Below are 23,930 nucleotides of genomic sequence, written 5' to 3'. Positions count from 1 at the left end.
AGGTCATGTTGGTGGCCCCCAAGGTGAAGTAAGCCCCCAGACATGACCAACCCTGCAGCCCAGCCCCTGGGACACAGCCCGACAGAGGCCCAAATAGGAAGCCATACTAACGGACGTGGGCCACCCCAGGCTGCGCCCCAGCTGCCACCTGCCCTCTGGGGTCCACTACCTCATCCAATTTTTGCTGGAACAGCCTCCTGATCTCCTCCTTCTGGGCCTGGCAGTGGCTGAGGAGCTGCTGAGCCGCGCCCAGGAGCTGGGTGTTCTTCTCCTGCAGGACAGACAGGGCAGGTGACTGAGGGCCCACAGGGAGGGACCACGCCCTGCCCCTCACACTTCCCGCCGACGCGCTCAAGGACAGACACGTGTGAGAGGACCCACACCGGGCTGAGATGCCAAGAAACACTCAGGCCGCGGCGGGAGGGGACCAGCTCTGCAACAGGTTCACTGCAAAGAACTCTGCAGCCGGAGGGATGGCGCCTGCCACCCAACCCGGGCCCAGCCAGGGCAGCGCCCCCAGCCACGCAGAGGCCAGCTGACGCTGAGGAGTTTATCCCAAGGCAATACCAGGGAACGGACTTTTCACATGGATCTGCAAGGAAGCCTTCTGCAGCGTAACAGCAAAAACTCAGCGTCTGGAGGCCCACCTCCAAGGGAAGAGCCCAGGAGCCATCGACACAGGACAACCTCCAGACACTAGCAGAGAACAGGGCCCCAGCCCAGGCGTGCTGTCAGCTACACAGGGAGCAATGTATGCGCGTATGCTCAAAGCACGCTATAAGCATTTTTTTTTTCCTAAAGCAAAACCAAAGTCCAAAAATGCAAACCAGGGCTCAGGGACCGCCGACCTTGTGGCTCCAGTGGCTTCTGGAGTTATCTCTGGGCCACCAAAACTTCCACCCCATAGCCCAGGCCTAACTCCCCAGAGGCAGGTCCTCTGAGGCTCCCAGAGTGGGATGGGCGGGGCCCCAGAGCCGGGCCCTCAGGTGAAAGAGATCATGTATACAGTGGTCCATTTTCAGGACAAAGTGCTTTGAATCAGCTTAGGTCAGCAAACTACAGAAGAGACAGCAGGTACTAGGCCCGTTTGGATCGCTGATGCCTCTTGTCAGCCTCCCCGCCTCCCCTTCCCCCCGCTTAGTTGCCCTCACCCGAATCAAAGAAGTTTAGTCTAAGATGAAGGTTTACTAGTCTGCAAAATAGCTCGCTTTGTCTGTTCTTATCAGCCTGCCCAGCTACTTAGGTCATAAGTCAAATACTTGAAAAGCCCCTGAGCTGACTGGGATTGCAATGCACAAAATGCAGCAGGACAACCCTAAAGAAAACACCTACGGCCGGGCGCGGTGGATCACGAGGTCAGGAGATCGAGACCATCCTGGCTAATGCGGTGAAACCCCGTCTCTACTAAAAATACAAAAAATTAGCCGGGCCTGGTGGCGGGGGCCTGTAGTCCCGGCTACTGGGGAGGCTGAGGCAGGAAAATGGCGTGAACCCGGGAGGCAGAGCTTGCAATGAGCTGAGATCGCGCCACTGCACTCCAGCCTGGGCGACAGAGCGAGACTCCGTCTCAAAAAAAAAAAAAAAAAAGAGAAGAAAAAGAAAAAGAAAACACCTACAGCCCCTGCCGAGCAACCAACAGGCAATGTCCGGGCACAGTACTCAGCCTTTGAGGAACCGGGGGAGGGACCTGTGCACTACGGGGTAAGTTGCTTGTTAAAATTGAGCAGGGTGTGCCTGTCGGACACCAGGTCTTGCAAAACCATGATTAAAAGTCTCATTTTTGCTGTTCTCCCGGTCTCTCAGTCCATTCTTTGGGTTTAAACAGGTAGGTTTGTTTCTTGCAGCAGGTTGAGAGGAGGAGGGAGCTCACTCAGGCCTGCGCTCCAGGGCCTCTGCCACAGCGGACAGATGCCCAGGAACAGGAACCGACCTGCCTCTGTGCAGGAAGGAGGAACGACAAGGGGGCCAGGACCCACCTTCTCCTGGCCCAGCAGCTCCTGTAGGCTGGCCTTGTACTGGGGGGTCTTTGTGTATGCCAGGAACTGCAGGTACTGGATCTTGAAAGACTCTGGGAAGAGAGGCGGAATACCAGTGAGAAGAGAACAGCTGAGGCTGAGAGAAACGAGGGAGCGGCCCCTGAGAATGAGCCCCAGGCCTCGGCAGGCGTCAGGCGCTCATGAGGTAGGAGCTCAGCAGAGCCCGGCGGGGCCCACACCACACACTCCAGGCTCTCAGAGCACTCAGGCCCTCTGACCCCTGCACAGCCGAGTGTTCGCTGCGTGGGGACATCGTGGGCACTGCAGGGCCCTGAGCAGCATCCCACCCCGTAGCAGCAGCACCCCTAAGTTATGACAGCCGCAGATGTCCCAAGTGTCACCTAGCATCTCCTGGGTCAGACCTCGGACAACCCACGGGCTGCATCTACGCCTCTACTGACCCTGGCAGCAGGCAGACCCCGACCCTGGGTTGACTTCAGTGGGGTCCAGCATGGGGGGTCACGGGGGCTGCTGCGAGGTCAGACTCACAACCTACGGTCCTCCCGGGACCCCAAGCCCAGCACCCTCCACCAGACCCCTCGCGTGAGCTCACCTAGCAGCTTCTGCAACGCGGGCGGGGTGGGCGCCACCAGCAGCGGGTTGGGGGAGTGACGCTGCACGCTCGGAGGTAGCTGGTAGAACGGGCTGTGAGGGGACCTGTAGGCATCTGGGTGAGAGCGGTGGGCAGGGCATCAGCACGGGGCAGATGCCCAGCAACCCCTTAGGACGGGGCCACCCTGAAGGCACAGCCCCACCAGGGAGGCTCCTGGGACACCCTGAACACCTGGGGCTCAGGAGGGCGGCGTCCCAGCAGACGGCCCCCCAGGCATCTGCACTCAGGGAGAACGGGGCCGTGGTGCAGGGGTAACTCACCCTGGGGCGAGGAGGCTGCCGTCTGAGACACGGTCTGAGCGTGCAGGACATCCAGTGCAGTTTGGTTCTTCTTGGGCTTCCGCTCGGGGTTCGCAGTGCTCATCTTCTTGGGGCGCCCGCGCTTGCGGCCAGCCATCTTCCTCCCCTTCTTGTTGAGCTTCTTCTTGCGGGCTTTGGAGGGAGATGGCTTCTTCACGGTGGCTGCTCCTGCCTTCTCTTCCTCAGCACCAGAGTCCTGGAGGACACAAAGGAAGAACAGAGATGGGCGCCGAGCCTCCCGCCCATGGGGTCTCCCGGGCAGCGGGCGGGTGCCCTCCAGCACCAGGAGCCAGGCGGGGCCTTACCATGGGGGCGTCGGTGGGGCCGGCCAGCTTGCCCTCGGGGCCCTTGGTGGGTGTGGCCGCGTTGCTCTTGCTCTCGCGCTGCTGGCGGCGCCGGGCTGCCTCCTGTTCCTCCTGGAAGGAGAGCGGGTTGAGCCACGGGGAGCCCCAGCGCTGCCCACAGCCCTCCTACACCGAGAGGCACGCGGAGCTCAGACTCGAGGGGGCTACAGGCCCAACTCTGTCCACTGCAAGTCCTTTGTGGCACCAATCAGGAAACTGAGGCCCAGAGACAGCAGTGGGCTGCTTGGGGTCCCACAGGCCAGGACGTGACCCGTGGGCACGGATGATGGCATTCACAGCCACTCCCACGATCACAGCCACCCATCAGTAAGAAGCCAGACTGTGAGCCACGGACAGAAGAACCACATCTAAGAAAGGAGACGAGAAGCCCCTCGGGCAGCAGGACCTAGAAACCACAGCCCACAGCCTCCCCTACCCTCTCTCCTCTCTTCAAAAGGCACCAAGGCCCACACGCGGGACACCGTGCACAAGTTCTCTGATGTGAGAGTTGGCGGAGGGCGCGACCCACGGGAAGAACACAGGGGGCACCAGCCACCTCGGGCTGTTCCCTGCTCTCCAGGGAAGACCTGCATCTCCCTAAGCATGGTGGGAAGGACAGAGGGCCCCCGAGGGTTACCATACTCTGAGGCCAGGTTGGAGCCCAGCCCCGGCTACAAATCCAGGCAGTAACAGAGCCCTTCCTGAATGGGGCTCTCTACACACTGGTCCTGTCTGACCCTCCAAAAGGAAAGGACGCCTGGACAAATGTCTTCTCAGCTTTGGTGGCAAATAAGCAGGCAGGTCTGAGACTGCAGAAGCACCAGGGAGCAGGGCAGCCACTGCGGCTCCCGAGCCAGGCTTTCCTACCGCGGCTTTAAGGTGGGAGTGGAGGGGACAGCCCTGCCTGCGACAGTGCAAAGCGTGCATGGCGGCGGGAGCCCAGGAGCTGCACTCTGCACTGAGGGTGGGACAAGTCCAGGTGTGGCCACTCAGACCTCAAGAGGGGGCAGCTGGCAGTGACGCACAAGCTGTTCACCCACCCAGCCCTTCAGTGCAACTTACCCCATCACCAAAACTAACCCAAGCCACCTCCCCAGAAATGGGTATTAACAAGAAGGATGGCCCAGGCCAAACTATCGAAGACAAGGCAAAGTATGGAGAGAGAAAGAGACAAGAGAGTGGGTGGGAGAGAGAGAGAAAGGGAGAGGCAGGGTGGGAGAGAGAGACTGAATGGTGAGAGAGAAGGGCTGGGAGAGGAGAGGAGGAGCAGGAGGACAGGGAGGAAAGGGTAGGGAGGGGACCAGGAATGACAGGGAGGAGCAGGAAGGAGGCGGGAAAGGCCACTGGGCTGGGCCCTGAAGGGCAGCAGGGCTATGCTCCAGTCATGGCTCCTGAACCCGGCTGCACACGGCTCTGCGTCTTCCCACATCAGTGCATGCGTGTTATTAACCCAGGAGAAAAAAACACACAAACTTACCCTGAGTTTTGGGTTTTTCAGACTAGAAAAATAGTTTTCAAGCTAAAATGAAGAAAGAGAAACCTTATTAGAAGGGAGTCCCAATCTCTGTTCTGATTTGCCTGGACACCCGGATAACATCAGCTCCCTGGAGAGTGGCGGGGGAGGCCGTTCTGGTATCTGGGGACACCAGGCATGCAGCTGGAGCCACCCAGCAGCAAACACAGATGTGACTAACCCAGCTGTGGCCAGACATCACCCTCAATTCACCAGCACGCGACGGGTGGGCAGAGCTGGTTTGAGCCTTCAGAATAGACACGGGGCCCCGGGATGTGTCTCTGTTTCTGGAAGAGGAAGGGCTCTGCACAGAAGCACCGCGCCCGCCTCAGAGGAGGAGGGGAGGGGCCGCGCTGAGGGCATCAGTGCCAGGGCGGCTGAAGCAGCAGCACTGCGTGGGGGTGGGGGCCACACGGTAGGCCAAGCCCCCAGAGCCTCAGCTTCAGCTCACCATGCCTCTCGTCCCAGGGCCCTCGGGGGAGCAGGGGGAGGGGCGGGGTGAGTCTGAGTAGGGCTGTCGGCCCCCAGTCCGCACCAGCGCTCCCCAGGAAGGCTCCAGTGGAGGCTCCGAGCGCCGGACAGTGAGAGTCTGGACACACCAGCACCACCGTGAGGAAAACCACCGCTACCCCAATAACAAGAACAGATTGCCCAACCAAAGGACGAGAAAGAGACCAGGGGAAGCCTCCCAGCCCTGGAGGGCCAGCGCTGCCCACACGCCAGGTGGCTCGGGATACCCGTGCGAAGGGGCCGTGGGGGAAGCACCCTGGGAGGCAGGCAGGCCGCACACTGGCCCAGGGCGGTGTCAGAGGACCCTGGGGAACACAGGGAGGGAAGAAGCATCCCAGACCCCACCCACGGACCCTGGCGTCTCCCTGCTCAGGACTCTCTCACATGGAGGGAGCTGGGAACAGGGACGTGGGACTCCTGTTCACAGGGGCCTCTGGATATGGCGGCCAGGACCCTTACGGTCACGCATCACGATGAGGGCCCCGCCTCACCCCAGGGCTGAGTGCAGAGAAGGGGAGACCGTGCTCGGCCCTCACCCAGGACACGCCCAGCGCCTGGGAGGACCCTGGTGGGTCCTGCGGAGCAAGCGGTGCTGAGGGGCCTTGAGGAGTCGGGCCTGAGCCGTGGAGGGGGCGGGGGGGCGCGTTCAGGGCTCTGGGGGAGGGTCTCAGAGGCCACGTGAGAAAGGCGGGAGGTGTGACGTGGGCGGAGTGAAAGCCACAAGATACTCACTATGGTGCGGTCGATAGTGTGCAGGTAGTAGGAGACTGGCTTTCCCGTCCATGACACCGAGCCCTTCAGGGGCGACAGCTCCACCACGCGCATGATGGTGCCGATGTCTGTAGGAGCCACAGGTGAGGCCCGGGCCCACGTCTACCCGCAGCCCCTCCATGCCGACCTCACCCACCCAAGGGCAGGTGTGGGGACACAAGCCTGAGCTGCACGTCTTCCCTCTTATCCCACACTGAGTCAGGCCACAGAGGCCCACAGAGGCCGTCCCAGGGAGATGAACTATTCAACAGCACCTGGTCTGGGGCCCTCCAACCTCAGAAAAACAGCCACAAACCCAGCTGAGTGGAATGGAAAAGGAAGGGGAGAAGATCTGGAAGCAACTGAGATCGTGGCTGCAAGAACAGCCAGCACCCAGCAACACAGGCACCTCCCAGGGGGGCGCTCCTCAGGGAAGCCCCTCAGGAAGAGGCTGTGCTGCCCAGCATGGCCGGGAGCCGACAGAGCACACAGCACAGTGAGGCAGGCAGGGGGCACAGGAGGGGCCAGCTCCTTCCCATCGCGGGCCTGTCCCTGTCCACAAGAGTCCCGTAAATCCTTCATGTCTCCCCTCAAAGCCAGGGTCTCCCCTAGGAGTGATGCTGCCCCCAGGGCACACAGTGCTCTCTAGGGAAGTGTGTGGTTGTCATGACCAGGGGTGCTCCTGGCAGGGAGTGGGTGGACGCCAGGGACACGGCTCAGCACCCTGCAGTGCCCAGGACAGCCCCACCCCAGAGAAGGATCCAGCCCCAATTTCCACAGGGCCAAGGGGGAGGAACTTAGGAATAGCGCATGTCAGATGGTTAAAATTACCCGTGTGAATCATTAACAATGCTGAGAGTTTCTTACCACTCAAGTTTCTACTGTTTATTCTGAAGTTCAGAGGTGCAAAGGGTTTCGAGGACACGATTCTGCCACCTGAAACACAGACACTGCTTACTGCCACACAGGGGAGAGGAAACAGAAGCGCAGACACCACTCAAGGTGACAGAGAAGGAGCGACGACACGGAACACACACACACTGGGCTCCGAGTCCTGTCCACCTGCCTACACCTTCCAAGGGTAAGCCTATCCTACAAGTAACTTTTTTTTTTTTTTTTTTTGCGACAGAGCCTCTCGGCTCGCTGCATCCTCCGCTTCCCTGGTTCAAGCAATTCTCCTGCCTCAGACTCCTGAGTAGCTGGGATTACAGGTATGCACCACCATACCTGGCTAATTTTTGCATTGTTAGTAGAGAATAGGCTTCACCCTGCTGGCCAGGCTGGTCTGGAGCTCCTGGCCTCAGGTGATCCGCCTGCCTCGGCCTCCCAAAGTGCTGGGATTACAGGCGTGACCCACCGTGCCCAACCTCCTACAAATAACGTTTCTTAAAAAACGTTCTTGGCGTGGTGTGGTGGCTCACGCCTGTAACCCCAGCACTTTGAGAGGCCAAGGCAGGTGGATCACCTGAGGCCAGGAGCTCCAGACCAGCCTGGCCAACAGGGTAAAACCCTGTCTCTACTAAAAAAATACAAAAATTAGCCAGGTGTGGTAGTGCATGCCTGTAATCCCAGCTAATCGGGAGGCTGAGCCAGAAGAATTGCTTGAACTTGGGAGGCGGAGGTTGCAGTGAGCCAAGATACAGCTACTATACTCCTTGCCTGAATGATACAGCGAGACTCAACGCCCCTACCAGCCCCAAAAAAAGAAAAAAAGTTCTCAAGTCCTCACAGACCCTGAGCCAGGGCTTCCCTGCGTGAAATGGGCTCTGCACAGGAACCTCCCAAAAGAGGAGCAACTCAGCCCAGCGGGGGACGCGGCTGCAGAAGAGCCCTGGGCAGCCACTGCTGCAAGATGTGCCAGGAAAGGAGCTTGCGCTGTCCAGTATGATTCCCAGGATTTCCTGTTAAATGAGGAAGGCAAGGCAAGGCCAGCCAACGTGTGTAAGGCAGTTTCTTCAAAACCCACTACGCTGGCCAGGTGCGGTGGCTCACGCCTGTAATCCCAGCACTTTGGGAGGCCGAGGTGGGCAGATCATGAGGTCAGGAGATCAAGACCATCCTGGCTAACACGGTGAAACCCCGTCTCTACTAAAAATAAAAAAAAATAAGCCAGGCGAGGTGGCAGATGCCTGTAGTCCCAGCTACTCGGGAGGCTGAGGCAGGAGAATGGCGTCAACCCGGAAGGCGGAGCTTGCAGTGAGCTGAGATCGTGCCACTACACTCCAGCCTGGGCGACAGAGCGAGACTCCGTCTCAAAAAACAAAAAAAAGTAAAAGTCAAAATGGATCCATTTAAACACACGCACACCCCGCCATCCCAGCTCTCCTCCCGGATGCCGCGCCAGCCCAGGCCTGGCATTCTGCACGCCACTCCCCTCAGGAGGGGCAGGAAGGGCAGTTCCGGGGCCAGGCTGGGCACACGGGTTAGGCCAGTATCCCTACGAGAGGACCTCAAACATGAGCAGGGCCAAGTCAAATGGCTGCAGAGCCAGGTTGACAGATGCTCACGGGCACGTGTGGGACCATCAGGGTCCCTAGAATCAGTGCTGCTGGCCACTCCCTTCAAAACAGGGCGGGGCTGGACAGGAGACACCACTGCAGTACCCTGACCCAGCCACCACGTCTGAGTGTGCAGAGAAAGCTAGCGAGAAACAGCCAGAAGAGGCGTTCTAGCAGGTGCGGGGACCACGGGGGGTGGACAGGAGTTGCCTGCAGCCGCTGCTGCCTTCCTGCGTGCGGTCGCAGAGTGCAGGGAGGCCCGGAGTGCTGCTGAGCTATGGGGGCGACTGGGCGGGGAAGCATGGTGTCCCCATGTGGTTCTACGATAATTCAGAAACACCATTGCCACACGCACACACACACATACAGATATCAAATAAACTCGCAAGGCACACAGATGCACAGAGACACGCAGGCCTACATGCACACACAGAAACAACAAGCAAACACGTACATAGACAGGGAGGCACGCGGGCACGCACACACAGGCATGCACACAGGCACAGACATGCAGACACAGACACGCACGCAGAGACACGCAAGCAGACACGCAGGCACACACACAAGAGACACAGGCATGCAGAGACACAGACACACACTCGCAGACACATGCACACAGGCACCCTCCAGACCCCCATGGTTGTGGGGCGTTGGTGCTGAAGGCAGCTGCAGACCCTCTGGGTTTTGTTTGAGAGGCTGAAGAGCCCACCACGGTTCTCCCCAGCCTCTGGAGGCCTCCCTAGAGAGGACAGGTGGGAAGCAGTCGGGAGGGAGAGGGGCACCTCCAGGGCACCTGTGTCCGAGTCTAGCAGGGCTCTGGAAGCCACATCCGCCAGCACGCAGAGGTGGTGCTTGCTGCAAGGCTTGGGGGAGAGCCTCGGAAGGCAGGCAGCACAATCCCCGCAAGGAAGACCCCAAACCTGCCCTGCGTCCTGCTGGGGGGCTGGCGGGGGTTGGGGGACAATGGCACGCTCAGTCTCCATGTTTAGGGGAAGGGGCACTCCACAGGCTGTGATCTGGGTCCCACCCTCAACTGCAGGACTAGAATTGATGTGATGGGTTGAGTTATCCGCTCCTGAGACTACGCCAGGGCTTGGGGTTCAGAAAACAGCATGAAGGGCCCTGCATGGGCCTGGTGACCTTTCTCCGGAGGGAGAAAACAAAACAGCTGAGAGCCTCGCTCCTGCTCATTCTGGACACCGCGTTCCACGTGCTCAGGTCAAGAACAAAGGGGACTCTCGCTCTCGCCCCGGGTGATCAGCTACAGGCTCAACGCAAGAAGGTTCCAGGGCCGGGCGTGGCGGTCACGCCTGTAATCCTAAAATGTTGGGAGGCCGAGGCAGACAGATCACCAGAGGTCTGGAGTTCGAGGCCAGCCTGGCCAACATGGTGAAACCCCGTCTCTACTAAGAGTACAAAAATTAACCGGACATGGTGGCGTGTGCCTGTAGTCCCAGCTACTTGGGAGGCTGAGGCAGGAGAATGGCTTGAACCTAGAAGGCAGAGGTTGCGGTGAGCTGAGATCACACCACTGCACTCTAGCCTGGGGGACAGAGCAAGACTCTATCTCAAAAAATAAATAAAATAAAATAAAAACAAAAATTAGCTGGGCATGGTGGCACGGACCTGTAGTCCCAGCTACTTGGGAGACTGAGGCAGAAGAATCGCTTGAACCTGGAAACCGGAGGTTGCAGTGAGCAGAGATTGTGCCACCGCACTCCAGCCTGGGAGACAGAGCAAAACTGTCTCAATAAAAAAAGAAAAAAAAGCACGAAGGAAGATTGCCTGGCTCCCAGGGGACTAAGGACCCCAAGTCTGAGCTGCCTTCTGCAGGACAACTTGCGGGGACCTCCCGGCCGCCGCCCTTCCTCAATCACGTCACACCAGCACAGACCGGTGAGGAGGGCGCCTTACCTTCCTTCATGTTTGCAAACCGCTCCTTCAGCTGGTGATCCACCTCAGGACCAAAGGCAAAATTATTCACAAATATAACACTGCAAAACAATACTCCAGTTCAGTGCCATGAAGGCTCGTCTCACGGGCACAGCCACCCGGCAGAGCCAACAACCGCTGCTGTCGGTGCCAGGCCCTGCCCACACCCGCCCGCCACCTCCAGGGCCAAGCCCACACCGCCAAGCGCACACCGTGGGTTTCAGGTGCAGGGAAAAGACAACTGCGGCCTCTTCTGAGTGGGGCCGAAAACAGAGGGGCGGGCTTCGGGGCCAAGTCCCTTATCGTGAATCTTGGAGTCCAGTGATCTGGGAAGGTTCACGAGCAGCCCACACAATGCAGGAGGAGCAGCCGTGAAGGACCCAAAGGCCGAGGGAAGAAGGCGGGTGGCCAAAAACAGAGGCCCAGCAGGGGGCTGGACTGCCACAGGGGCACCAAGCAGAGGCTCCCGCTCAACCGCCGCAGAGACCGCAGACACCGCAGACAACGGGCCCCAGGCGAGGCGCCCTTGGCAGCGTTTCAGACCCCCTGGCGAGCAGCGGGGAACCGGAGGCTCCCTCCCATGCAGGCCCCGCACAGCTTTCCCAGGCCACCATCCTCAAATGAGGGTCCTGGGGCCGCCTGTGTTCCCCACTCAGGACTGCACTTAGGGAGGCTAGACGTAAGGCTGGCTGAGCTCAGGTGGCCAAGGCGGCTGAGCGGCATGAGCCAGAAAGACCTGGGTAACTGGGTGTTCAGAGAAGCAAACTCCATGATGCCACCTCCAAAGCCACCACCATCGTGGGTGAGACACAGGAAAGGGAAAACAGGCTGAGGCCAGAGTGCGAGGCCCCACAGTCAGCGGGCAACCTGTGGGAGGAGCCCCTCCTGGTCAAGATCTGTACGCTATGCCCAGAGCCAGAGCAGGCTGAGCCCAGGGCTGGGGCTACCCAGCAAGGCAGCGAGGCTGGCAGCTCCTAGAGAGGAACTGCGAGAGCCTGCACCAAGCCCAGATGTCAACGGGATGCCAGGAAATCTCTCGCCGCCTTTTTTTTTTTTGAGACGGAGTCTCGCTCTGTCGCCCAGGCTGGAGTGCAGTGGCCGGATCTCGGCTCACTGCAAGCTCCGCCTCCCGTGTTTATGCCATTCTCCTGCCTCAGCCTCCCGGGTAGCTGGGACTACAGGCGCCCGCCACCTCGCCCGGCTAGTTTTTTGTATTTTTTTTTTTTTAGTAGAGACGGGGTTTCACCGTGTTAGCCAGGATGGTTTCGATCTCCTGACCTCGTGCTCCGCCCATCTTGGCCTCCCAAAGTGCTGGGATTACAGGCTTGAGCCACCGCGCCCGGCCTCTCAGCTTAAGAGTTTGTTACAAGACAGCAATCACGGCCTGACCGCTGCAGGTCCCCCTGTGCTCCCACCACCACTCCATGGGATGGGGATACCACAGGGTCAGCACGATGCCCTCCAGATGGCAGAACACCCGCCGGTGGGCACAGTGCCCCAACCCAAATAGAAGTTCACACAGAAGAGCAAACCTAGGAACCTTTTGGGAAAAGAAACCCCCATTTTCTACTTGTACCCCAAACCCTGTCCATGGGGGACACTTAACCATAAGCCATGAGCACACCCGAGAGGAAGAAAAGCACAGGGAAGACAGCAGGAGCGAGGGGGCAGGGAGGACAAGGGGTGCGGGGAGGACAAGGGGCATGGGGAAGAAGAGGAATGCAGAGAGAAGGAGGGGTGTGGGGAAGATGAGAGGCGTGGCGAGGACGAGGGATGCAGGGAGAACGAGGGCTATGGAGAGGACAAGAAATGCAGGGAGAATGAGGAATGCAGGGAGGACGAGGGGCATGGGGAGGACGAGGAATGTGGGGAAGACGAGGAATGCAGGGAGGACAAGGGACGTGAGGACAAGGAATGCTGGGAGGACAAGGGGAGCAGGGAGGACAGCGGGACTGGGGGAGCAGGGCCCAGCCGGCTGCTGACCCCACCTCGCCAGCTGCTCTCACAAGAGCCTTGGGCCCCCAGGGTCCCTGGCAGACGCTGGAGCACCGTGGCCACACCCAGGCTGGGCAGTGGAGAGCACAGGGGCCCAGCCCAGCCACACAGAGCCGGTAGCCACCAGGACAAACAGGTGGCAGTGGGGAGGGACCTGGACAGTGCCCTGAGCTCCTGGGCCTGGGTGAGAGGCGGCGCGGAGGGGGCAAGCCCAGGCAGCGCCAAGATGGCTTGGGACCATTGTGCACACTGTGTGGGTGCCAGCCACTCCAGGAGGGATGCACGGAGACAGGAAGACCCCCAGACCAAGCCTGAGCGGGGAGGCGGCCCAGGAACCCAGGCGAGAAAGTCAAGGGGATAGGGCAGCAGGAACAGGCTCACTGCCAGCAGGGTCTGCAGGGGCTGACAGGGGCTCTGCTGGGCACATCTGCTGGGCATGTCCGCTTTGCGCGCCCTCAGAGGGAGAACCAGGGTGAGGGAAAGGCGCCCTTCCTGTCCCCACCGGCCTCTTTCCTGACACAGCCAGCGCAGGAGTGAGGGGCCGTTCCCGGACTCCAGTGCCATGGCCACTGCCCGCCCGTGAGCGTATACCCCACATGCCCCGCACGCCCCATGCCGGCCATACCTCGTGTTGGCGATTCGCTCCCTCCACTCTTCTGAGAGGAAATCGCCTCTCTCCAACTGAAAAGAGAAAACAGGCATGAGTGGGGACCCCCAGCCTCCCTGGCAGCCCCAGCCCGCCCGGCCCCTGTGAAGAAAGAATGAAATGAGCACAGCTCTGCTTGCAGGGAAGGAGCAGGAGGACGCCCAGGCCCCACCGGCTGTAGCCCTGGGAACTGCAGGCAGAAGGGCAGGCGAGAGGGACACGCAGAGAACAGGCAGGACCTCCTGAGAAGCCGGGACAGGTCCTCGTGCTCCAGCATCCACTTGGGGAGGCCAGGCCCAGCCAAGGGGACCACAGCCATACCAACACACACCTGCCAGCCATGCTGCAGTCTCCTAGAAATGTAAGCTCAAAATCAGGGGCTGCAGCCACTCCCAGGACCAGAAGTGGCCAGCAGCGGCGCCCCAAGGCAGGGCCTGCAGTCCCCACCATGCTGGCTCCAGGCAGTGCCTGAGGGAGGTGGCGGGACGCTGGGGGGCACTCTCCACGGCAGGCAGCAACACTTGGCCAGGCCGGGAAAGCCTAGTGCCGAGCTCTGTCCCTCCCTCACCAACCGCAAGAAACATGCACACTGCGAAGCTGAGCCGCCAGTCCCTGGGGGTGTCCGCCCCTGTGCGCTGCTGAGCTAAGAGCAGCGCTGTCCCCCAGCTCCACGCCGCACTCACAGCAAAGCCAGCTGCAGCCCGACGCCGGTCCACCTCCAGACCTCAAGACCAAGCACCGTCCAGGAGGAAACGCCTCTTATTAACCTAGCTGCCCAACGCAGTAGCATCTGGATAACTGAGACCCTGCCTTTCAAATCCTTCAAAACCACCACCACCTCCATTCCCAGAGAAAGAAAAATACCCACGCAAAAGCCCGACACAAATGCCTCCAAAAGCCAGCACAACTCACCACAGCCAAAAGGTGGAAGCAGACAAGAGTCCATTAGATGAAAGATCAACAGAGCACAGCAAGGCCGTGCGCACGGAAGCAGGACCCCGCCAGGAGCAGGAGCCAGGCTCCAACCCAGGCCACAGCACAGATGCACCTTGAGGACGTCACGCTCAGTGAGAGACGACACCAGACACAAAAGGCCACACAGTGTGTGATCCCATTTCTGTGAAATGTCCGGGACAGGCCCATCCACAGACATGCTGGGGGCCGGAGTAGTTGGGGGTCAGGGCAACCTGAGTCACGGTCGAAGAAGCCCACACCTGCACCCCAAGGGCCGAGGGAGGACCCGCAACACTTCTTTCATAGCAGCCACAGGCCCAGTGCCCACCAAGTGTCTCTCAGGATGGGGGGGAGTCCCTGAGCAGAGAAGGTCCCACAAGCAAGCCGCTGCCCCAAGCAACAGGGTGGCCCACCCACCCAGCCCGAGAGAGACGGGAACACCCCCGCTCCAGGCCCGGAGGACAGGGCCACCCGTCCACGCAGATGCAGATCCAGAGGGCAGGGCCGCCCGCCCCAGCCAGGAGCAGCTATATATCCTCTGCTCTCCAAGGCCAGGGGAAGTTCCCAGGAGGGAGGAGGCGGGATGGGAGGTGCAGACAGGCCATCCTGAGCCTCTGCAGGTGCTGGGCTGCCCCGACACCCGTCTCCTCCCTCTCTACACCTGACAGACCCTGTGAACATCCCTCATTCCCCGTGGACAAGCCACCCAGGAAATGACTCAAATCCCAAGTCCTGAGCAGCACTCAGCAGACCCGGGCTCGCATCACAGGCCTGGGGCTGGGAACCCACCCTGGGGTCCCCTGCGCTCCATGACAGGGCAGGCTCTGGGGCCAAACTGTTCCTGCAAACGCCATGGTTTATGTGCAACCCTGCTTCCCTCTGGAGTCTGGAACCCCGGCCCCATAGGAACCGGGAGTGTGGGTCTCTGGGAGCCTCGCTGGTGACACCGCTCTGGGCAGGAGGACTTGGAGCCTCCCAAGCAGAGCACGGGCAAAGTCACAGAGAGCTGCTCTGAGGGTTTCCTCCAACATCAGAATGGAAGTTCCCCTCAGAAAGGGCAAGGGACAATCGGGAGAAGCCTCTCTGGCCACCCTCCGCAGCGGAGCTGGCTGTACACAGCACGGATGCCAGAGGTGGAGGCTGGTATTGACACCTGCCTTCCCCACCACCAGCTTCTTTCCGACACGTTACCAAAGCCCTGAGGAATGCCATCCTTCCCCCCAAATCATGCTCCCAGACACATCTCAGGAGCCACTGGCCCGACCGTGAGTACCTAAACCCGCACGGAATTCAGACCTCGAACGCAGCTCCACGCCGGGAGCGCCTGCGCCATAGGAGACACCACGCTGCTCAGCCATGTTGCGGACCCAGGCCCTAGAAGCAGGGTGCTGACCCTGACGCTGACGAGATGAGGCAGAAGGGGGAGCAGCGCTGGGGCAGCCCCCGCACCTGACAGCCACCCTCTCCTGAGCAAGGCTCAGCCCGGTCAGACCGCGCGGAGGAAGGCACCGTGGCGCCCTCCTGGCCATCGCTGGGAACCACGGCGAGGGCTTCCATCCTCTGTGCTGGGATCTGTGTGGCTCTCCTGCCACAGCCAGGAACCCACGTGGGAACTTCCGGCCGGAGTGCAAGTGGACCCAGGGCCCAGGACACCACACAGCTTCCACTGTGGGCAGGGCATTCGGGAACAATCAGCACAAGAAAGGGAAGGAGAGCTGGGCCCGCAGCCCTGGGTGCACAAGTCCTGGTCATACACAGCAGAACAGAAGCCGAGGGAGCACCACCCAGAGACCAAACCAGACAGGTGCGGCCGCAAGGAAGCACTGCAGACCGCGGCTCCCACCACGGCAGAAAACACCTCAGCGGCCCATCAGCCAGCAGAATCCCGCTTCGGATAAACAGGATCGCACGCTGACCAAGGGGGACACATTCAACACTGGAAACCCATCACGGCAACAGGCTGAGGAATGGAAACCACAGCACTGCGCTGACACTAGAAGCAGCACCGAAAAAACGCGTGCTGCACACTCAGGACTGCGGGCTTGTCCTCCACCCGAGGGACAGCATCCACACAAGCCCACCACTAACACTGTGCTCCATGGCCAGGTGCTCAGCTGCCCATCAAGAGCGGGGCAGGGAAGGGTAACCGTCTTGCCCCATGACTCACATCGCATGGGAAATGCCCACGCCGGCCAGTACAAGAGGACAGGAAAAGGAGAGGAAAGGGACAGGGACTGCGAAGGCAAAGGCAAAGCTCCGTGTCTGCAGGCGACACAAGTGTCAGTGCAGAAAACGCCGAGGCGGCCGGGCGCGGTGGCTCACGCCTGTCATCCCAGCACTTTGGGAGGCAGAGGCAGTCGGATCATGAGGTCAGGAATTTGAGACCAGCCTGACCAACATGGTGAAACCCCGTCCCTACTAAAAATACAAAAATTAGCTGGGCATGGTGGCGGGCGCCTGTCATCCCTACTACTCGGGAGCCTGAGGCAGGAGAATCGCTTGAACCCAGGAGGCGGAGGTTGCAGCGAGCTGAGCTTGTGCCACTGCACTCCAGCCTGGGCAACAGAGCAAGACTCTGATGTCAAAAAAAAGAAAAGAAAACGAAAACCACAAGGAATCGGTAAGAACTCCAGGAACTCATGTTGCAGCAAGGCTTCAGGAGATGAGGGGAAGAGGAAGTATCAATGACCTCCCTAGATGTTCATGGCACCAGGCGCCGGCCAGGACATGGAGCAACAGAAACTCCTGTTCACCGCTGGAGGTAACGCAGATGGTGTAGACTCACTGCGAGGCAGTCTGGCGGTTTTTCCAGAAGATCCAGCAATCGTGCTGCCTGGTGTCTACCCACAGGAGTGGAGCTCCTGCACCCACACAGAAACCTGCACACGGACCTTTACTGCAGCTGTGCTCATAACTGCCGAACTGTGGAAGCAGCCCAGATGGCCTCAGCAGGCGAGTGGGTGAATTAACTGTGGCACATCCAGACTATGGACTACTATTCAGCAATAAAAAGAAATGGGCTGTCAAGCCTCAAAAAGACACGGAGGCAGCCAGGTACCCTCACGCCTGTAATCCCAGCACTTTAGCAGGTCAAGGCAGGAGGATGGCTTGAACACAGGAGTTTAAGCCAACCTGGCCAACACTGTGAAACCCCGTTGCTACAATTTGTGTGTGTGTGTGTGTGTGTGTGTGTGTGTGAGACAAAGTCTTGCTCTATCGCCCAGGCTTCGGTGCAGGGGTGCGATCTCGGCTCACTGTAGCCTCCGCCCCCTGGGTTCAAGTGATTCTCCTGCCTCAGCCCCTCAAGTAGCTGGGATTACAGGTGCGTACCACCATGCCCAGCCAGGTTTTGTATTTTTAGCAGAGACGGGGTTTCACCATGTTGGCCAGGCTGGTCTTGAACTCCTAAACTCAGGTGATCCGCCCGTCTCAGTCTCCCAACGTGCTGGGATTACAGGCGTGAGCCACTGTGTCTTGCTCAAATTATTTTTTTAATTAGCCAGGTGTGGTGGTGCACGCCTGCAGTCCCAGCTACTCAGGAGGCTGAGGTGGGAGGATCACTTGAGCCCAGGAGTCCACGGCTGCAATGAGCTATGACTGCACCACCGCACTCCAGCCTGGAGAACAGAGCAACACCCTGCCTCTAAAAAACAACAAAAGTTTCCAGCCAGCAGCTCCCTCCCTGAGGATGCAAAGAAGGACACTGCCTGACTCAGGTGTCCCTGCCACTGCAGCCCATGTCAGGCCTCGCAGGGGAAGATGGCCTGCCTGGACCATGCATCTGTGTCCCCACTCAGGTTCATCTGCTCAGACCACCACAGCCAGGACACCCAGGGCAGAACCAGCCGGCAAGGGATCAGGGCCCAGCACCCTGACTCTGGCCTTCACCTGTGCTGTGGGACAGCATGGAGAGGTCTGAGCTGGGGGCCAGGGATGCGTGCTAGGCAGGATGCACGCCCACTCGTGGCAATGACAGGAATGCCGAGGCCTCACAGCGATCTGAGGAAGGACCCGACTGACAGGCCCACAGAGGGCGCCTCGGCAGGGAGCTCCAGACAGAGAGGCGGGTACACAGGCCTGGCCACACCTCCACCCACCCTGCTGAGGAGACAGTGAGGGGCGGGCACTGCCTAGGAGGGGACTGGAATTGTACGCCACCTGTGTCCCTCATTGGTCCCTCTGAACTGTGAGAGTCGACTGACAACAGGACCTCTGAACACCTTGTTTCTGTTGCTTCTCAAACGTGCAGATTCCGCCCAGGAACCGTGTTGCCGCAGGCACCTGGGATCACGAGCTGGCCTTGCCATGTTCCATCCTGAGCTGCTCTGCTGGGCAGCTTAGCGACTCCTGCGCCATCGTCCTCCCAAGGTGGTGACCTGGCAACCGCCCTGCCCAGCACTCCTTCCGCCTTGTCAGGGAGGCCTCTCAGGACTCAAGTGGCTGTGGGCTCTGTACTCCAGTGGCTCCAAGTCTAGAACAGGAAGCACCCACCTTCCTGCACCCCAGACCCCAAGCCACCCTCCAATCCACATCACAGGAGCAGCTGCGCCAGCACCGAGCCCACACCCCACGAGGGCGGGGAGGGGATGGAGTCCGCAGGTCTGAGACATTGCTGGGAGGTAGAGCCAATGGGCCCCAAGCGCCGTCAGACTCCACCACAGGTGAGTTCCTGGGCAGCTGGGACTGGGAGGAGGAGAGCACAGGTCAAGGAAGGACCCAGCTCTGCAGGCCTCTGTGTGGAAAGGACCAGGGTGGAGCCTGGTATCTAAGGACTTAGCACGGGGTGGGAAGGAGTCCGGGGAGGATGCAGGAGTGGCAGCTACTCCTGGAAGCTGTGGCCCAGTAATCACCCGACCTGGGTCAGGAAAACCGTCCTTCCTGCTCCCTAAAGAGCATCCCCTTCCCACGCCCACTCCCATCCCACCGCCACTCAGCCATCGAGGGGAGTGCACACCCCGCAGGGACAGCCACACGCGGCGCCATCCACACGCGGCGCCATCCACACGCGGCGCCATCCACAGGGCACACGGGAGGAGCACCTCAGACCGCATCACGACAGGGCGGGAGAGAACACTGCCCACCCCGAGGTTGCCGGCTTGTCATGAAGAACACGGCACTGAGGACCAGGAACCCGTCCAAACAAGGCTGTCCCCAGTGAGGGATGACACCCCAAGGACGCTGCAACCAGCCCAGAACCCAGCCTGTCCCACAGGCCTCCGCTCCGGGGAGCCCCGAGCCCGTTCCCTGAAAAGCCTCTGTGCACCCCACGCTGCCGAGGGACAGAAGCCATGTCACAGAGGATGGGAGCGACAGTGCCAACAGAGGCACCTGCTGCGGGCTCAGAGGCCACGCCCAGGCAGCCCTATAAGAACCAGAGGGGACTCCAGGGGGCACGCCATGTGCCAAAAGCCATGTGCCAACATTGGCAAGAAAGGAGGGGCTAAGAGGAGGGTGGGAGCGGGGATGGGGCCGGCGATGGGAGCCAGGGCGGAGCGATGGCACTCACTGTGTATTCTGCATGCTTTTTTCCATACCATTTCATCCACTTCCTGAACTCGCGGTCCATGGTCTGGAAGGAAGGAAACCAAACGCCCATTACAAACTCTCAGGGCAGTGGGGCCTCAATGCGCCCGCCTGGGCAGGCCACCCAAAACACCCCACTTCTCAGAGGGCTGTGCCATGAGGTGGAGCTGAGCACTTCCCGCCTCACTTGTGGCACGTGCTGTGAAACAGGCTCAGAGACGCCCACGCAGCGCTTGGGCAGGCCTGGAGGGCCGGCCTGGGATGGGCCGTGAGGGCATGCGGGCACCCTATTCACAGGCACACCCTGCAGGCAGCTAAGATGTCTTGGGCCTGGAAAGAACGCCGCCCAGACTCGGAAGTCCCACAGCAGTGGGGTGGAGGCACCCAGGGCATCACTTTCTCTGATGGTCCCCTGCCTCCAACACACCCTGGCGCCCAGACCTGCTCACCTCCGCATACTTGGCCGGGATGTCCGCTTTCTCGACGCCATAGTGATGTTTGCAGTTGGTGGCAGCGGCGACCTGGAGCACAACCTGGCCCACACCTGTGATCAGAGAGATCCATCAGATACCACACAGCACTCAGATGCCACCCGGGAGGCCATGACAGCCTCGGAGACAGAGGCCACAAGGATGCAGCCATGAAGACCCACAGGGGAGGCCACAAGTCTCCACACATATCCGATGCTCCAAGGTCACTCAGGGTGAGACCAGGCCCCCACTAGAGCCCCCACGAGGGGATGGTCATCACAACGTGTCATCCATGGACATTACTTGGTGGCCCCCGAAACCCAGAATTCATTCTGAGTCTAAAGGCCCTATGTGGTGTTCACTGTTCAGACAGGGCTGCCCGAGACTTGGCAGGTCTGGAAAGGCTCCCGTTCACCTCAAATTATCCCTGCGTCACCACCACACAGACACACAGCAACCTGGCTGATGAAATCTCACGGCACCCCAGGAAGGCTCATGAGCGGGACTGGACTGAGACTCGATGTGGGGTGGGAGAGGCAGTGAGGAGCCCCTGCAGCCAGGACAGTCTCCCGGCCGCCGCGGTTTCACAGCGTCAGCGCACAACCCAGCAACCCCCGGCTCTAAGGGAGGAGGGAACGGGGGCTGCAGATGTGCCAGCGTCAGGAGGGCGGAGGCAGCAGCACACACTGGGGGTGTCAAGCCGCCTCTCCTCCCCTGCTAGGCAGCTCTGCGCTCCAGGGAATGAACCACGGCACAACCACAGCAGGCACAGACCGCTACCACCACAGCAGCGGGAAGAGAAGCACACAGGGACAGGGGCCCAGAGCCGGGCCGGCAAGTGCTAGGCTGTCATCTAAAACATATACGCCTTTTTAATTTTTTGTTTTTGAGACAGGGTCTGATTCTGTCGCCCAAGCTGGACTGCAAGTGGTGAGATCCTGGCTCACTGCAGCCTCAATCTCTTGGGCTCAAGCAATCCTCCCACCTCAGCCTCCCAAAGCACTGAGATTACAGGCAGGAGCCACTGATCCCAGCCAGATATGCCTTTTTTTTTTTTTTTTTGAGACGGAGTCTCACTCTGTCACCCATGCCGGAGTACAGTGATGTGATCTCAGCTCACCACAACCTCCGCCTCCAAAGTTCAAGCAATTCTCCTGCCTCAGTCTCCCGAGTAGCAGGGATTACAGGCGTGTGCCACCACACCCAGCTAATTTTTGTACTCTTAGTAGAGAAGAGATTTCACCATGTTGGACAGGCTGGTCTCGAACTCCTGACCTTAGGAGCTCAGATCCGCCCGCCTTGGCCTCCCATAGTGCTGGGATTACAGGCGTGAGCCGCCACACCCAGCCAATATACATTCTTTTTAATGCATTTTTAAAATTTGGAAATAAATTTAAATAAGTAAATATAGATGGGGTCTTGCTACGCTGACCAGCCTGGTGTTGAACTCTTGGCCTCAAGCGATCCTCCCATCTCAGCCTTCCAAGCGCTAAGATGACAGGCGTGAGCCGCCACACCGGGTCTGTGCAAAGTCCTCTTGGTCCCTGCCCTCGGGGCCCCTCCCCCACGTCAAAGCCAGGACTGTGGAGCGAGGCGGATGTGGGGCTCGCATGCCTGCAGGCACAAGGTTCACATGTCCATCGAGGTCCCCTCCCCCACGTCAAAGCCAGGACTGTGGAGTGAGGCAGATGTGGGGCTCGCATTCCTGCAGGCACAAGGTTCACATGTCCGTCGAGGTCCAAGAAGCCCAGAGACAGCGTAGACACTGTGGAGAAGGGGCCTCCGCCATCTGACCCTTGTCGGCCGGTGGCCCCGTCAGCCCTGCCTGGATGGGGTGGTCCCATCAGGAACGCGTCAGGCTGATGAGGTTGTTCCTGAGCTGACTGCTCATCTATGCCTCGGCCAGGCCACACCGGGGCTCAAGACAGGGCCAGAAACCCACACCTGGGGCCTGGTCTCAAGGGGCCCCGACCGTGGTTGAGAGGAGACGACGCCTCACAAGCAGAGCCTGTCGCCTGTCAGACTCTGAGTGCAGGGGGAGGCCGAAAGAATGCCAGCATGTGGGAGGTGGTCTGTAGGGACTTGCCGAGGCCACCCTGAGCCCCAACCTGGGAGGGGCAGGGCATGGCCCAGACGCAGGGGTACTGAGGGAAGCCGGGGATGCAGGGAGGGCGAGAGGGCCTCCATGAGCCCAGGGACCTGGGGTTTTCCTCTGCATGGGAACTTTCCAGCTGCTGCAAAGGGAGCAGGTGTGCCCAGGGAAGGACCGCAGTGGGCTGCAGCATGGGTGGGGACTGGGCTGGGGTCCAGGCTAGCGAGTGGCAGCTTCTGGGAGTGAGCAACAGGGGGGCACAGGTCTAGCTCCCCCGCTGGTGGGAAGCAGGGGAAAAGCAGAGTCTCCGGGCACCAGGAAGGATGGGCCTGGTCTGGGAACCACTGGGTTCCTGCGATTTCTCCTCTCTGGGTAGAGCCCCGGGCTCTGGGGAAGGTCAGGGCTGGGGAAAGGAACGGACCCACAACGAGACAGAGGGGCCGGGAAAAGGAAGCGCCGTCCACGCCAACATCGCGAGTCCCTGTTAAACTCTTCTCCAAGCAGGTGTGGGTCAGGCACAGAGCGTGTGGCCTGGAAGTGCACAGCAGCCGGGCGTGGCGGGCGACACTCACCGCTCCCCAAGTCCACAAACAGGTCGTCGTCGGTCATCTTGATCTCGTCGATCATCTGGGCCACCAGGTCGAAGGAGGTCTCCCCGTACACCTCAGGGGAGAAGGGCTCGTAGTTGTTGAGCTTCTCGGGGTCAGTCACTGAGTGGTTGTAGACCTGCTGCAGGATGTGGCGCAGGAGCCCAGTGGACGGCCGCGTGTTCAGCTTCATGGGCTGCGTGGTGCCCTTCCACTGCAGACAGAGGGTGGCCCGGCCATGTCACATAAACCGCACGGCTACAGGCTGCCTAGCCCCTCCACCCCTGAGACCTAGGCCCTTTCCCAGCAGAAGCAGGGAGCCGGCTGCAGGGCCTCTCGTCCACCTGTGGGGTGGCCGCCAGGTTCCCAGGTCAGTTTCCAACCCAGCCCCATTTCCTACAAGCAGCAAAGCAGCATCCCCAGGGACAGGCCCCATCTCAGAGGGGTCCCAGGAGGCTCCTCCTCCCACCACAGGCCTCTCTCCTCACTGGCAAGACCACCGAGACCACACAGGCCACCGAGACCACCATCCCTCCTCCGGGCCGAGGCAGCAGAGCAGGGTGCCGACACCAAGGGACCCCCATCAGGTGCCACGAGCCCCATGAAAGAGCCTTGAGCCCACCGCACCTCACCTGACTCGCCCACCTGGAACCCCGCCTTCCTCCCCGCCGCACCTCACCTGACTCGCCCACCTGGAACCCCGCCTTCCTCCCCGCCTTCCTCCCCAGACTCGCCCACCTAGAACCCGGCCTTCCTCCCCACCGCACCTCACCTGACTCGCCCACCTAGAACCCCGCCTTCCTCCCCGCCTTCCTCCCCACCGCACCTCACCTGACTCGCCCACCTAGAACCCCGCCTTCCTCCCCGCCTTCCTCCCCACCGCACCTCACCTGACTCGCCCACCTGGAACCCCGCCTTCCTTCCCGCCACACCTCACCTGACTCGCCCACCTGGAACCCCGCCTTCCTTCCCGCCGCACCTCACCTGACTCGCCCACCTAGAACCCCGCCTTCCTCCCCGTGGCACCTCACCTGACTCGCCCACCTGGAACCCCGCCTTCCTTCCCACCGCCTGCAGCAGGCTGAGGTGGTCCCCTCTCGCCCCAGCCAGCTCAGTTCTCAGGGGCCCACAGAGCTGCATGCACGTGGTGAGGGGGAAGCTGGGGCAG

At 60.4% G+C, this 23,930-nt stretch overlaps 1 protein-coding gene and 1 long non-coding RNA gene across 4 annotated transcripts in view; one reads left to right on the top strand and one right to left on the bottom strand.

The window, feature by feature from the left end:
• DOT1L (DOT1 like histone lysine methyltransferase) overlaps positions 1-23,930 on the bottom strand; it is a 72,960-nt gene that overhangs the window by 18,783 nt on the left and 30,247 nt on the right. For 2 of the 3 annotated variants that reach the window (XM_077978913.1, XM_015122411.3), the window contains exons 5-17: positions 22,748-22,976; positions 20,063-20,157; positions 19,597-19,659; positions 13,116-13,171; positions 10,478-10,557; positions 6,933-7,001; positions 6,048-6,154; positions 4,770-4,811; positions 3,254-3,364; positions 2,910-3,144; positions 2,590-2,703; positions 1,977-2,068; positions 170-271 (exon numbers count right to left, since the gene is read on the bottom strand). In XM_077978913.1, coding sequence (XP_077835039.1) covers positions 170-271; positions 1,977-2,068; positions 2,590-2,703; positions 2,910-3,144; positions 3,254-3,364; positions 4,770-4,811; positions 6,048-6,154; positions 6,933-7,001; positions 10,478-10,557; positions 13,116-13,171; positions 19,597-19,659; positions 20,063-20,157; positions 22,748-22,976 — 1,395 coding nt within the window. The remainder of the gene's footprint in view (positions 1-169; positions 272-1,976; positions 2,069-2,589; positions 2,704-2,909; positions 3,145-3,253; positions 3,365-4,769; positions 4,812-6,047; positions 6,155-6,932; positions 7,002-10,477; positions 10,558-13,115; positions 13,172-19,596; positions 19,660-20,062; positions 20,158-22,747; positions 22,977-23,930) is intronic. The other variant, XM_077978915.1, reaches the window with a different exon arrangement.
• On the top strand, positions 21,129-23,454 carry LOC144336993 (uncharacterized). The gene is made up of 2 exons (XR_013409545.1): positions 21,129-21,682; positions 21,772-23,454. It is a non-coding gene; the product is annotated as an uncharacterized LOC144336993 (long non-coding RNA).

The sequence above is a fragment of the Macaca mulatta genome, chromosome 19, assembly GCF_049350105.2.
Source record: "Macaca mulatta isolate MMU2019108-1 chromosome 19, T2T-MMU8v2.0, whole genome shotgun sequence".
NCBI classification, from domain to species: domain Eukaryota; kingdom Metazoa; phylum Chordata; class Mammalia; order Primates; family Cercopithecidae; genus Macaca; species Macaca mulatta.
The sequence above is the reverse complement of the archived record's forward strand: the minus strand, read 5'-3'. Positions and strand labels throughout refer to the sequence as shown.